Here is a 14,846-nt window from a genome sequence, read left to right on the forward strand (position 1 = left end):
CCAGTTTGGTCACACTGGCACAGAAGCCACACCCACCTTCTGTTCAAACCTGTTGCTTATGAAGGAGAGCCAATTAGAAGAAAAGTGACTAAAAGGAGCAGAAGAAGCAGTCTGCATATGAACTGAGGAACTGTGCCGTCCAGTGTGTGATTTTGAATCATGGAAAACCATTGTAGTCAGTCTACAAATAAAGACAATTAAAGGTTAATGGACTGATTTGTAAATAATTTTTTTCTATGCTGCCTGTGCATTCAAGGCACAGGATCTTCTTTAATGTTGTGTTGCAATAATGCTAGTCCTATCAGAGCCATGGCTACAAAAAGTACATGTACGTTTTGAAAGTGACACAAAAGCACATCAAACTAAAGAAGTTGTTCAAAATAAAAAAAATAAAAAACAAAACAAAACAACGAGAAAAAACAGGGGAGAGAAACAAAGGCAGACAAATAACAAATCAGTATTTGAAAAGCACTTTTCACAGATGTGTAGTTTCAAACCACTGCACAATCAAAATAAAAATGAGCAGTAATCACAACAAAACAATATAAAATTAAAATGCAGTCAATAGCAATACAAAACTATCATCACAAATCTCAACAAAAGCTTCGTTAAAAAGAAACAGTAATGTAAAATATATTTTTGATGAGAGTCAAAGCTAAGAAAAGAATCAAATATTACACCAAGATTATGAATGCTTTATATAACAGATGAACAGAAGGAAGCAAACGTTTAGCTGATATTTGGATCTAGTTCAGGAGGAGCTATAATCGTCACCTCAGTCTTGTTGGAATTTAACGCAAGATAATTATTGGAGAGACTGTTAATAATTTGGGATAAACAGTCATCTAGGTTGGACAGATGGTGAGGTCTAAAAAATGATGCATAAAAATGATAAGAAATGTTATTAAAAGATCAAGTGCTACCAAGTGAAGGAAGAATGTAGAAAGAAAATAATACAGGACCTAGGACTAAACCTTGCAGAACCCCACAGGTTATGGAAGTAGGGTCCATAGACTATGGGCTATTTGTATGTATGAGGAACTGTAAGGAGGCAAAGTATAGGCTGAAACCATTAGGCCGAAGTACACACTCTAGTCAGTGCTTGTGATTACACCAGAAGTGCTCCACATCACCTAAAAATATGCAATATTTTTAGAGTCCACATCAAGGTCCACAGAGCAGATGAGAATGATGGGAAGTTATATTACGTTAAATCAGTTAAATTACGGAGCATCCAGTCAATTTCCAAAATAATATTGTGAAGACTAAACTAAAGGGGGGAACAAAACCTCATCAGAGATACGTTAAAATCCAGTAATGTTACTAATCCAGTGGATTCTCCATTGAGAAACAAAGCACCCAATGTCATACAAAAAATTAATTAGCAAAATAAAATAGGAAGTGACTAGAGACTGATATGAGACTGGAAGACAGAAATACAAGGAAGGAGACACAGCGGTGCACAGAAGACAAAGAAAAAACATCAGAAACACAGGAACAGAAACTATAGACACTGACCATGAAAGTTTGAGAATATTTAAAAAATTATTAAGAATTATTATTTATTACAACTTGTTTTGTTTTTTAAATTATAGATGCCATTTATAGATGCCTCACATTTCCTTTGCTGTAGTAAAGATAAAGATGCTATGATGTCTCTGTTCTGACTCATTCTATAATTAAAAGGGCTTCTGTTGAATTCGTCTCTTTGCTCCTTGGAAATACAAAGCACTTTACATTAGAGAGAGAAGCTTCACAAATGGACAGAGCTGGAGCGATAGATTTAAAAGGGTGGGGTGTGTATGCAAGTTTTATATTGCATCTGTGTTATAGCCACACTAATCCAATAAGACAGGACCCTGTTGGTCAATTAACCTTGGTATTATATCTTGTTATGCCTACGAGTCCATGCCCTTTTCCCCGCTGTGGCTCGTTTAAGGAAACAATACATCTGCAGCAGGGAGCATCATCCAGCGTTCTGCAACAATGACTACCTATGCAATAGGTGGAAGCTGATTAAAATGAACCCTGCACTCAGAGTACCTTTACATGCGATTTAATTTAAAATCAGCAAGTCTACATCTTTGTAATTTGGTCAAATTAGGAAATGCTTTTCTTTCCTGCCTTTTATTCAGTTTTCTACAAGAAAATTCTGATCCACTAACATAAAACAAGCATTGATGGGTGCCAGACTATTATTGTTTACTCTTCAGAATTATTTGATGACTCTAGATGTCTTTGGCTTTCCTTATTTCTGCCAAACCCCAGAACAAGCTGAACCCCACCAGTTGGCAGGATTGGTCCCTCAGGTATCTTATGAAACTATTTTTGAAGGCTGTCATATTATCAGCACATATCCTGATATCAAAGATATAGCATTTGCCAGCACACACAATAACAAGATAAGCCGAGGCATGTCTGAGAGTGAGAGTTGCATATCAGCTTACATAATGAAACAGGAGCTACTTTGCTAAACAGGTAAGAAAACAGCTGAAACAACAAACCTGTTTCACCATTTGAGGGAAGAACAGATGAAATCAGGAACAATCAGAACAAGAGGGAAGACATGCTAGCTGCTTTTGATGTGATGAAGGTGGTGATGAATCACATTTTCTTTAACATCCAATGGATTGCAGGGTGCATGTGCCCTGTTTTCCTGGTGAACACCTGGCACCAGGATGCACTATGGGAAGACGTCAAGCCAGCAGAGGCGGTATGGCACTTTGGGCAATATTTTTCTGGGAAACCTTGGGTCCTTCCATCCACATGGATGTTACTTTGATGTGTACCACCTACCTAAGCCATTTCACAGACCACGGACACCCTTTCATGGAAAGGTTATTATTAAGGAGTTTGAGGTGTTGACTTGGGCACCAAAGATCTCAATCCAATCAAGCATCTGTGGGATGAGCTGGACAAACACGTTTGGTCTATGGAGGCCTCACCTCACAACTTACAGGACTTAACGCATCTGTTGCTAACATCTTGATGCTAGGTACCACAGCACAACTTCAAATGTCTAGTGGAGCCTTTACGGGTCAGGACTGCTTTGGCAGCAAAAGAAAGACCAACACAATATTAGGCAGGTGGTCTTGATGTGACACCTGATCAGTTCAGATTTTGTTAGGATTCAGTAACTTTGAGAACATGTCCAATGCTATTAATTCAGCATTATATTCTCATCAAAATGGCATTGGAGCTGTGGTTACTGAATGCTACTAAAATAAAAAAAATCACCATTTGAGTGAGGGTTTGTGAATGTTTAATTGCCTTTCATAGCAACAAAGCTTCAGCACAGAGACTCATAAAATACATTTGAGCTCTAAATGTCGCCCTCATCACTACCTTGATCTCTCGGGGTAATGATCCAGAAACTTTCTCAGATATGTGCATATGTGAGAATACAGAGGATCTGTTTCCCAGAGAGCTGATGTTCTCAGAGAAAGAGGCTGCTGGTGGTTGAGCACTGATCAGGCTGTGGTTGGACCAGCCCTGATGGGCAAACTTTTGTAAAGCGAGGGCAGAGAGTAGGCAGCGAGGATTGTTGCCAGAGCAGTAGGGAGGCAGAGATGAATAGCTCCGCTGATCCTCCACCGTAATCCCCTTTAATAAACTCTGCTGTCTGTTGAATGTGAGCTGCCACGGAGTCAAAGAAGTTGAGACAGTTTAAAACATTTTCTTTAGCCTCCTATCAGATTACAGCATGATGTATTTCAGTCTTGTAGTCTTTTAGCTGCAGCCATGAGCTTTATGACACTTTTCTCTATTAGGCTCAAACATAGAGACAAAGTTGTGCTATCACAGAAGGCTTTTAGTCAAAGAGTCAGCTCAAGAGAGTGCACAAGCTCTTCAGTTCAACACAGTTGTATTTACAGAGCGCCTATTTACAGCATCAGTCACCTTAAGTTACTTTTTACTGAAAAATAAAGACACTAAAATATTATATTATTCTTATGGTAACCAGGGAAATGTTAAATAAGACATCTTGATTTTTTGTACCTGCTAACAATGTAAGTGTTTTTTAGATGAAATTAAGACTGTCTAAAAGGAGAATAAAAGAAAAGAAAAAATATGATCTTTATTATTAATTTTCCTGAAATGTCAGTCGCTTGTCTGTGTTATTTGGACTAATAGCTTGGTGGAGCCAGCAGCCATGGATCAAACAGCCTCTGTGTTCAGAGGTTAATTGTTATCAGGAAGTAGAGGCTTGGGTGTTTAGAAAACCTACAAAGAAATTCAATGCACTGGGTTCCTTGGAGGCAGCTGCTGTGTTCAATCAGAAGTCGGAGTGTGGTTTAATGTGTGTTTGGACGTGTGTGCTCATATTTATGAGGATGTGAAGGCTTGATCATTTGGAAAAACTGTAGCTCAGATGGGTATTTTTGCAAAAGGACTGGGGAAAGAAAGGAAAGCTTTGCAATCTATGAGTTATTTGCACTGGAGGAAGTTAAACTACAGCAAAGCTACTCAACGGATTCTAGTTTTCTTAAAGCTACTCAAAGTACCTTCAATTGGCAATACACGTGTTCTGGTTAATACTGCTGCACTGCACCTAGACATATAAGATTTAAACTGAGGAGGTTAGTAAAATTAAATTACTGTGTGGTAGCTTTGACTCATTGGTCTGACCATGCTGATTACATGCCTCCAAAATGGCTAAAACAATTTTCTCTTTCCAGAAAATGCCCTGCATGTTCCCATTTTGTCCTGATTGATGTTGTGAGCTGATTGCTCTGTCACATCTGGAGTACTGCCCAATTATTTGATCATGTGCTGCTGAAAACATCTACAAAAAACATCATCTTGTGTAGCACAAGCAGCCAGGGTAGTTCTAATGGATGCTAGTGTTTTGAATATGCATAAACAGCAATTCTGGGTTACTGCGAATGATAAGTAATGGGAAGTCCTCTGCTGTTCATGAGCACTGTTTAGGTGAAAGTTACACTTGGCCTTTGGAAACAGTTCAGCCATGAACAATAATAATAATATCAAAATCTAATAATAGAATCCTAATAACTAAACATGTAAATCCCTTCTTAAGTTGGCAGTCCATTTAACCCTGTAATACCAAGTGTATCATATTTAAAACGCGAGTTTTTTCCCCCCAGATTTCTACATCATCACTGTGATTTTTTAAAATCGTTAACGTCTCATACGACATGTCAGTGCTGCTTCTGTCCAGCATTGCTGTGTGTGTTTCAATGCCCCCACCATCCACCGGTAAGCTCCAGGGAAATACTTAGTTACCACCAGTGTTGGTCAAGTTACTTGAAAAAAGTAATCAGTATTTAATTACTGATTACGTCCCCTAAAAAGTAATCCTGTTACTTTACGGATTACTTATTTTCAAAAGTAATTAATTACTTAGTTACTTAGTTACTTTTTAAAAACACGATTTACAACCTGAATAGGTGATAAAGCGATAGATCTTTCAGCCCAATTCTACTTTTTCTGCATAATCCGTCATACAAAATATAATCAAATGAAAAAGTCTCTTTTTTTAAACTTGTTTTGTTAGTTTTAATCTTTTAACTTTATGTATCAAGCAAAAATTTAATTATATGCAACATTCTCTGACTTGAATAAATTAGTTTAACATTTAAACCTTTTTTCTGCACATTCCAGCACATAAAATAATTTTTTGTGTGTGTTTACACTCACTCTTTCAAATAGATGCAAGTGAAACACAGCAGAAAATAAATAAAGTCAAAGACTCAGTGGTCCTGTTGCTCTATTTTCACCTGTAAAGCAGGAGTAGGGTAGGCGGAGGTTTAACCTGGTGCAGGTGTGCCGCAGCAGTCAGTTGAAGAATCCACGAGTTTCTCTGTGAATTTCCCATTACGTCGTAGCGCACTCTGTGCTTGCTTAGAAGTTAAGGGTTTTTTTTCGCTGTAAAAAGACGTTTTCTTCCTACGCACAACGGACACCTATGTTTTTGTCAAGTAAGGTCAGTACTTCCACGCTTCCACGCACTCGATATATTATCCATTGTTGATCTGCACACAGCTGTTGTCAGGAACATCACACTCGCTTACGTCATTGTCATGAGACATTCTCGCAAAAAGAAATCACGGTTTTAGTAACGCAGTAACGCAGCGTTCCTACGGGAAAGTAACGGTAATCTAATTACCGTTTTTGCAATAGTAATCCCTTACTTTACTCGTTACTTGAAAAAAGTAATCGGATTACAGTAACGCGTTACTGCCCATGTCTGGTTACCACTTCTCAATTTATATGTCAGATATTTGCAGGAATGATATGTTTAAAGCCCAGAGACACAACTCTGTATTCTGCTGCTATAATAAATCAACATCTGTCTGAACTGTGCAACTCTGCAAAAACCAGCAATTTGTTAACAAATGGTAGAATTTAATGTACAAATACATTAAATTCTACCATTATTAAGAAAAAGCACATACCAACTTTTTCAAATGTTTGTTAAAAAAGAGCAATAATCAATATTTAAAACTAATTGACATTTTAAACATTCAGTTTACCTCCACTAGTTCCAATTTTCTGATGCATTAATATACCAAAATATGTTTCACAAGTGTATTTCCAAGATTTTTAAGCCTGTCCTCAACATAAGAATCTCCCTCTGGGCTATCACGGTCAGTTTTAACACCCTCACATTCATGTGTGTTCTTAGATTTGTGTCTGACGTCTTTAGAACAGAGAGTGTATTTACCCTAGGCCTGGATTGCTCACGAGTAACAACATTATTTTTGAACGACTCAGCGTCATGTATTTACTCAAGTAATGCCATGGCGGAGGTTTATCCAGGATAACGCTGTCACTGTGTGAGCACTAAGCAACACCCAACTTTTGGGCCTTAACACAAAGGCCAATTGTGTGGTGGTGGCGGCCTGACGAATGGGTACACTTGCACATCAGTCTGGATGAAAGGGAAAGGGGGCGGGCTTGTCAATAGGGGTTGAAAAAGGCATTGATAAACAATACATATGTCTTCTTCATTTATTGAATTTAAGTGTAAAATGAACAGCTAATAATAAAAAAAGATGAAAAAGTGTTTAAGCTACTTGATTCTAAAAAATATACCAGCAGCAGGTAAAGTTTAATCAGATGTTTGCCACTCTACTTTATTATTCATTTGTCATGGTATTTAGTATGTTTATCCAGGAAAAATAAAGGTTGTGACAGGATTTGAATCTTTTCTTGGTTTTACATTTTATTTTATTGCTTCTTCTTCTTCTGATCAAACAAAACAACCAATCTGAAGACAGACTACTGAGTTAGCAGATTAATTGAGTAATAATAAATACACTGAAACAATATTATCTTAAAACATGCTGTAAATATCTTAAATTGCTTAAATTCACAAACATTTACAAAGATTTTGCTTAAAGAGATGGGCCAAGACAATATTGTTTCCACAGAGAATTCAACATGTTCGGCCAGTGAGACCATTATTACCACGTGACCACCTTTATTAAAAGCATGCAGGTCTTACACTGGGCTATAATCCCCAAAGAAGATCTTCTGAAGCCACAGCACTGAGGCTGTGCTGAGCACGCAGCAAGCCGGCTTTCTCCAGACAGTATCGATATTCCACAGAGAGAGAAAAATACCCTCACTGCTTGTGACTGGAGGTAAGAAAAAACAGCAGTAAGACCCTGGTCTGATTTTGGTGAACTTTTCATTTTGCCTGAGGTAAACCAAAGTTGGTATAATTTACTTCTTCAAAGTACAAAATTTAAAAATGATATGAATACGAGTTATCTGCTCCACAACCTAATGAGACATGAGGAAGCTGTCAGGCTTCAGTTGTGTTGGAACTGCAGTGGGTTTCGGTGACAGACGTTTAAAGCCGAGCCAGGGGAGATATAAACCTCAGCCAATCGCAACACTGAATAGCGTTGATCCCAATCATTCACCCACCGCACCACAAATGTGTTTTCATTTTGCATCAGCGTCTCATTTAAGCCCACATGGAGCTAAATCCTCTGTAGTTTTAGCCATGAGAAATATTTGAATATAAATTATAGCTTTTATTATTTTTTCACACAAATATGCTGCCTTTAACAAATAAATGTTCCTCCGTAGAAGGTGACATTTTTCATGCACTATTAAATCTCTGCAATGTGGGAATATGACTACTCCCGTTTGTGTCGGTGGTGATGAAGCAGGGCTTCTCTTCCAAAGAAGAGGATATTACTTCCACGTGAGCCCGTGGATATGTCTATATATAGATTTCTTCTGAATGCAAACACGATCAGAAAATGAAACACAATGATAACTGTTTCCCTAAAACTTTATGCTCCAAAATTTTCCAGGAAAAAAAGAAAAAGAAAACACATTTAAATGTGAAAGAAGAGGTTTGGTGATAAAAGAAGAAGAGAAGGAGGTATTACGTAGAAAGAAATAGAGTTCTGAATGAATTTTCTACTGAGGCAGAAAAGCAGAAACTCTAACCGCAAATAATAAAGGCTGCTACGCATAATTTGGTGATGCATCGTGTCAAACGCTTGAATTATTGTTGCCAGATGTTTATTCCACTCTTCAAATTTGATTATGCCTTTCTCCTTTTTGGGCAATTCAGTGTTAAATGTTAAATGCTGTTGTTAGTACTTTGACTCAGAAGCGCCACAAAAACAAATGAATAAGTAAACAATCAGGCCGCCTGGTTCACTTGAAGTTGTCGTCAAGGTCATCGGTGACACTGGCTGCTTTTTGTGCGTCACCAGCAAATGCTCACTCACAACCACTGCTGAATCATTTTTTAGTCATGCTTACAGCACAGTCTTACTGAATGCACTCAGATGTTTGTATTTTAAACAATAAAAGTCATTATAGGTACTAACTGCGAAAACAGAATTTTACTTATTGTGTTTTTTACAAAAAACGTTTTATACTATTTTATCGATACAGATTGCCGTTAGGACAATTTGTTACTTCTTATGGCATCTGTCATTTCTGACAGAAATTGCGCATCGCATGTAGGAGTCAGTAATTCTAACAGTAGGAGTATTTGAGTAATCTATCCATTAAACCCAGTGCTTTAAGAAGATACATTTAGTGTCACAACACAGAACTTCGTTTTTCACTGATTGACGGTTGTTTAATTGCCCATTTAAAATCTTGTGTTATGGTTGAAAAATATTTCCAAAAAGAAAACTTTCACTGACGTTTGCAACGTCATGAGGTGCGACCATCTGCTTGATGTCCTTAATGAACATCTGCTGGAATTTCCAACAGGTGGAAGCCTGTTTACAACATTTCTTTTTTTTGTTTTGTTTTTGGACATCCTTTTATTAGTTACAACAGAACTGCTGAAATGATCTACCATGCTGTACAAAATGCAAACTAAGGTAAGGTTGTACTTGCAACCTTACACTTGTTTTAGTGGTGGGCTTTCAGGCTTTTCTAGTTAAGGTTTATTCTTACTTACAGGTAGGTGTTTTAGTGATGTCACTGGCACGTAATAGTAATCTATGAGGATGACCTCTGGAGTACCTCAGGGGTCTGTCCTTAGACCTCTTCTGTTCTGTTTGTACCTGTTAGCCCTGAAGCATGACATCCACAGTCATACTGTGAGTTTTCACTTGTATGTGGACGACAGAAAGTATCTCTTTGACAGTCCTGAACTTAATGCACTGAACGACTGAATCCAAGATTTTAAATGGTTGGTGCCACAGAATTTCCTGCAGATAAATGTGGATAAGATGACCATAATCATTATGTGGCTTGATGCATTTATCAGACTCACTACAACAGACCCGAGGTCCTCATCTTTAATGTTGGGTCAATATTTAAAAAAAACAAAAGAAAACTCAGCATCATTTGTGATAACGACTTCAGCCTGAATAAGCAGGTCAATTCAGTTGCTCAATCTTGGAGACTTTGATTCATAATTTTATACGAAAGAACGTTTACCTCTTTTAAAGATATATGCATGTATATTTTGGTGAGCTTGCTGTCATCTTTCAAGTCCATCTTAAAGACATGGGGGCGGTTGTGGCTCAAGAGGGTAGAGTGGGCTGTTTATCAACTGAAAGGTTGCGAGTTCGACGACTGGCTCCTCCATACTACATGTTGAAGTGTCCTTGAGGAAGATGCTTAACCCTGAGATGCCCCTGATGCGTCCATCACAGTGTGAGTCAATGAATATTAGGTTGAAAAGGGGAAAAAACACTTATATGAATATGTGTAAATTAGTGAATGAGGCTTTGAGTGTTTAACTTGAGTAAAAAAATTGCTATGCAAATACTATTTACATATTTTTACAATTAGTCCTTTTCTGTCCCCTACTTTGAGTTATTTCTATGTTATCATTTTTTTCGTGATCATTTTTATTTAAGTTAAATATATATTTGCTTTTAATAAAGTTGTTTTCCATTTTAAATTTCAAACATTCCTCACTTTAATCTCCGGTGTTCCTATAGCTCATTTTATTTAATTTTAATCTCTTTTTAATGTTGAGAAACACTGTAACTCTGATTTTGAAAGTTGCTATATAAATAAAGTTTATATTTATTATTATATGACACAAATGGCGCCTTTGCATGTCTGCAAACCCCTCATACATAATCAGAAGTTTGAGGTTTGTATTAAAATGACATCAGAAAGGTTCCAAGAAACCCCAAGAAATTTAGCAGTTATCAACAATAACACCTTATAAAAGCATCTTATAAGGGCTGAGACTGTTTTAAAATGGGTAATTCTGTATAATTAACACCAGAAACCAGAGATATATTAAATAAAATACACTTGATGCTTTAGCTCTCAAGTTGTCCCACTGCCAGATTGGAGAAAAGAAAGACACACTCACATGGAATTTTGTTCAGCTCATTCATGAACTTGTCCTTCAGCTTGGAGAAGGCTTCATCCTTCTCGCCTGTGCCCGGGCCGGCCATGTTGGTGGTGTTGGAGCCAGCCGTGGAGGAGGAGGCGGTGGTGGGCGCGGGGGCGGCCGCCGCCAGTGCTTCCCTTCGACTTTCATTCATTGTGGCGATGCTGGGCAGCCAGGCAGATGCTGGAAACGAGGAGAAAAGGAAAGAGGAAGCAGAATCAGTTAGATTTTTTTTCTTTTGCTGCTGTGACAGATGCATGTCAGAGGCAGCGTGCACGCCTTGTCAGATGACTGAGTTGACGCAGATCGTGTGAGCAGCTGCTGGCTCAGCCTGAGTAAACATCAGCTGGGGTCCAGGATGAATTGGCCAGCAGTCTGAATTCAGAACAAAGCCACTCAGTCACTGCTTAAACCCCAGATTAACATCTCAGAGCGAAGATAAAATTATTATTTATTACTCTCACGCGGTAAAGACTGTGAATCTCAGCTCTGCTGGCTCCATCAGAAACTGTGCTTTCACAGGAAAACTGAAAATGTGCTACGACTTCAATCTTACACCAAGCTCTTTGTACACAACAGGTGTATTTACTTTACACACAGGTGTTTTGTGAACGGACAGAAGGCAGCGCTGTGTCTCTAAGGTTAACTGCAGCTTTGTGTGTGTGTGCAAATCCATGTACTTGCACATGTACTGTGTAACTTCTGAACATGTTAATCATCACCTCACTCACCGCCAAAGAACAACAGCTGGCACATGTATTAATAAGACACTAAAAACTCTACGATATTATAAATACCACAATTATAACATCGAAGTGCTGAGCCTGCCACTCTTTTTGCTCGTCTAAATAACATTTAAAATGGGAGTTGTAAAAATTCAACTGCACATAATTTACAAAGACACACAACAACAATAAAACAAACATGCCTTCTATTAGAGTGAATTGTTAAATGTTGTCATTTCTATGCTTGCCAACTCTGATGAAAAAAATTCCACTGTCCTTCCCCCCAGATCCTCGAGGTTCTGGTGGGGGGCTGTAATGTTTTATTGCAGATACATCCTATCTGGAAGATCTGCTTCTTTTGATGTAAGCTTCCTGCGTTTACGACCCTTTGGTCAGCAAGAGGTCTGAGTCAGACACACACACACACACACACACACACACACACACACACACACACACACACACACACACACACACACACATTCTTACAGAAGTTCACACATATACATACAATGCTTTGTCTTAGAACCGAGGGGGCGTGGCTTTGTTCTGACGTGTTTTGTGTGAACTGTCTCTCAATAAAAGGTAGCAGGAGGAGGTCAGATCTGGGGGTCATTTCCGTGGTGGACACAGACGAGGCCTCCCTTGTGCAAATAATCGATCGATCGACTGTCTTGTTTTCTTCGTGACGAATAAGTTAAATTAGCGGGGCTTGTGGAAACACAGACCCAACACCTTCCTCATCATATTCTTTATGATGGTTTAGGTTTCAATCTTACTGCAAAGGATTTCACGTTCATGTTCATTACCAGTGCTGTCAAAAGCCGGGACACTGTAACCACCAAGCACTAAAGCAGAGACTTGAATTCTAGATTTCTTTTTTTTAGCCTTAATAAAAATGTTTTAACTAAGCATGCACTGATGTATCAGCTTGAATGGGAACAGCTCAGTTTTATCTATATAGCCCCAAATCAAAGCAATAGTTACCTCAAAGTACTTTATGTTGTAAGGTAAAAACCCCAACAATCAGACAACTCCCATTGATCAAGCACTTGGCGACAGTGGGAAGACAAAACTCCCTTTTAATAGAAAGAAACTTCCCGCCAAACTTCATCTTGGGGGTGAGGGGATGGGGGCAGAACAACGGACTGAGCGAGTGCAGTAGAAACATTCATTATGGGAAGTCAAGGCTGACTGCAGCACAACTAAGGGATGGCTCATGGCCACCTGATCCAAAGTCAGCTGTATGCTTTGTCAAACTTTGTTTTACTTGGGAATAATGGCTCTTCACCATACTGGTGTCATTTAGGATGAATAATAAAATGTGTAAGAAAAGTAATGAAATGTGTCTTGTTTGTTTAACATGGCTTTTTTGTCCACTTTATTTGAGTTGTACCACTAATCTGCTGAACATCTTTCTCAGACAACATCAGACTTATATATTGGTATATTTGACAAAACTGAATGGGCAGAGTTTGTGCAAAGCTGATTTAACACTACAAAAAGTAATGTTCAAAGTTGCTGTGATAAACAAATGAAATATTTCAAAAGTGTTCCTTTTGATAATCAGGATTACTGAATTTTCTGAAACAAAGGGAAAAGAAACCCGAATAAAGCAAAATAGATAAACAGAAAAAAGTGGTATCTGCCAATTAACAACCAAGAATTTCACAATTACTGGATCCCTGAATAAAAAACTGGTTTGATAGGCATAATCTCAAACAGGAATGTTCGTTTTACTACATAAGTGATTGTTAGTATGTGTGCACATCTTTGTTTTTCTGGTGATGTGTTGTATCCTGATGGGAACTATTTATTGTCTGCTCCCACAGTGCAGGTTGTAATTTGGCACTGTCGCCAAAGCACTCCATGAGGATAATGGCATACTAAAGAAAACCACTCCACAGAAAAGACTGATGGCCGTATTTTCGTTCTTTGCCACAGTCACTGCTTATTATGCTCACATTTTCCATTTACAGTGCTGTTTCATATGAGGGCACTGCACTGGTTCTGACAGACAGGCTGTTAAAGGTTTCGATGTAACTGAAAAAATTTCAGTGTAAGCATTCAGTATTGCCTTTAATGATATTCATCTCTTAAACTGAAAGAGCTGAAAACAGAACTTGGTGCCAATTCACCCTAATGCAATCTTTACAACCACGACAGAAAGAAAGCTTTAGCAAAGTGATTTCCAAGTTATTATTTTTACAAATGTATAAAATTTGGTTTATAAAGGCAGGTAGGACGTTTGCACTTCAATTAAATTACGGATGCAAAGTGTCTTCTAAGTATTTGTCATTTTCTGAGGGAGTAACTAAATGTTGCCACTTCAAGCTTCATTTGGGTGTGAGTAAGAAGAAAGGAACCTGTTTCATTACTTTGGGATTATTTAAGCAGTTGATCTGCTTCGCTATCACATCCTGATAAGAGAAACCTATTATCTACTGATTCTCTTCTTTTTCTTAACTCTGAGTGTAGTTGGAAGGGCAGGATTGATTATTTCCAACTCTGTGTTTTTGGAGTTGTCACAAGTCTGGCTTCACTGTTTTAAAATCTACTTTCCTACTGCTACTATTGAGACTGACAGTAGTGACAACCACCTTTTTTTTTGGTAATAAAGTACAGTCATCTAAACAAAATCATCCAGCCATCAAATACACCAAGTATCATTCTTGTGGAATAAATAACTTGCAGTTAAGATGCAATCTGTTGCCTGACAACTGGAACCAAGAGGCAATGAGGCTTTAAATGTGGGTGAATATTTTATCTCAGTTTGCAAACAGTGGAGCTCTCATTTCTGTCCAAAAGCTATCAAATGTACTTTTCTTTTCTTTTCTTTTAATAAAATTCTCAGTGCCGTTAGACAAGTTTTTTAACTGAAGCTGAGTCTTCATTTTGAGTGTCTCACTCTGTTCAACTGCAAGTTGAATCAAATATCTTATCGGTCAATTGTGTGGGAGAAACCCAAAGCATTTAACTTTGGGGTCCTGCAGACATCCAAACCAAGCAAGACAGGCTTTTCACACACACAATCATCCCAGGGGGTTGCAGAGAATGGCCCTAAAGAAAAAAGGGAAAAAAGAAAACATCTAGTGGGTGGCAGAAACACCATGTTCGTGGCAGAGGTCAGTAAAGAACGACCAGGCTAGTTTGAGCTGATTGAAAGGAAACGGTAGCTCACATAACCACTTGCTACAAGCATGGACCACAGGAAAAGCAACTCTGAACACACAACACAGATGAAACAGATGGCCTACCGCAGTAAGACGACACTGGGTGTCTGTCCAGTCACCTAAAAATAGGAAACTGGG

General features: G+C 38.3%; 1 protein-coding gene across 9 annotated transcripts in view; it reads right to left on the minus strand.

Moving 5' to 3' along the window:
• Positions 1-14,846, minus strand: part of syt1a (synaptotagmin Ia) — a 219,839-nt gene that overhangs the window by 47,910 nt on the left and 157,083 nt on the right. For all 9 annotated transcript variants that reach the window (XM_080291847.1, XM_026146690.2, XM_026146694.2 and 6 more), the window contains one exon: positions 10,790-10,993. In XM_080291847.1, the coding sequence (XP_080147973.1) occupies positions 10,790-10,964 (175 nt within the window). In that variant the 5' untranslated portion in view covers positions 10,965-10,993. The remainder of the gene's footprint in view (positions 1-10,789; positions 10,994-14,846) is intronic.

The sequence above is a fragment of the Astatotilapia calliptera genome, chromosome 17, assembly GCF_964374335.1.
Source record: "Astatotilapia calliptera chromosome 17, fAstCal68.1, whole genome shotgun sequence".
Taxonomy (NCBI): domain Eukaryota; kingdom Metazoa; phylum Chordata; class Actinopteri; order Cichliformes; family Cichlidae; genus Astatotilapia; species Astatotilapia calliptera.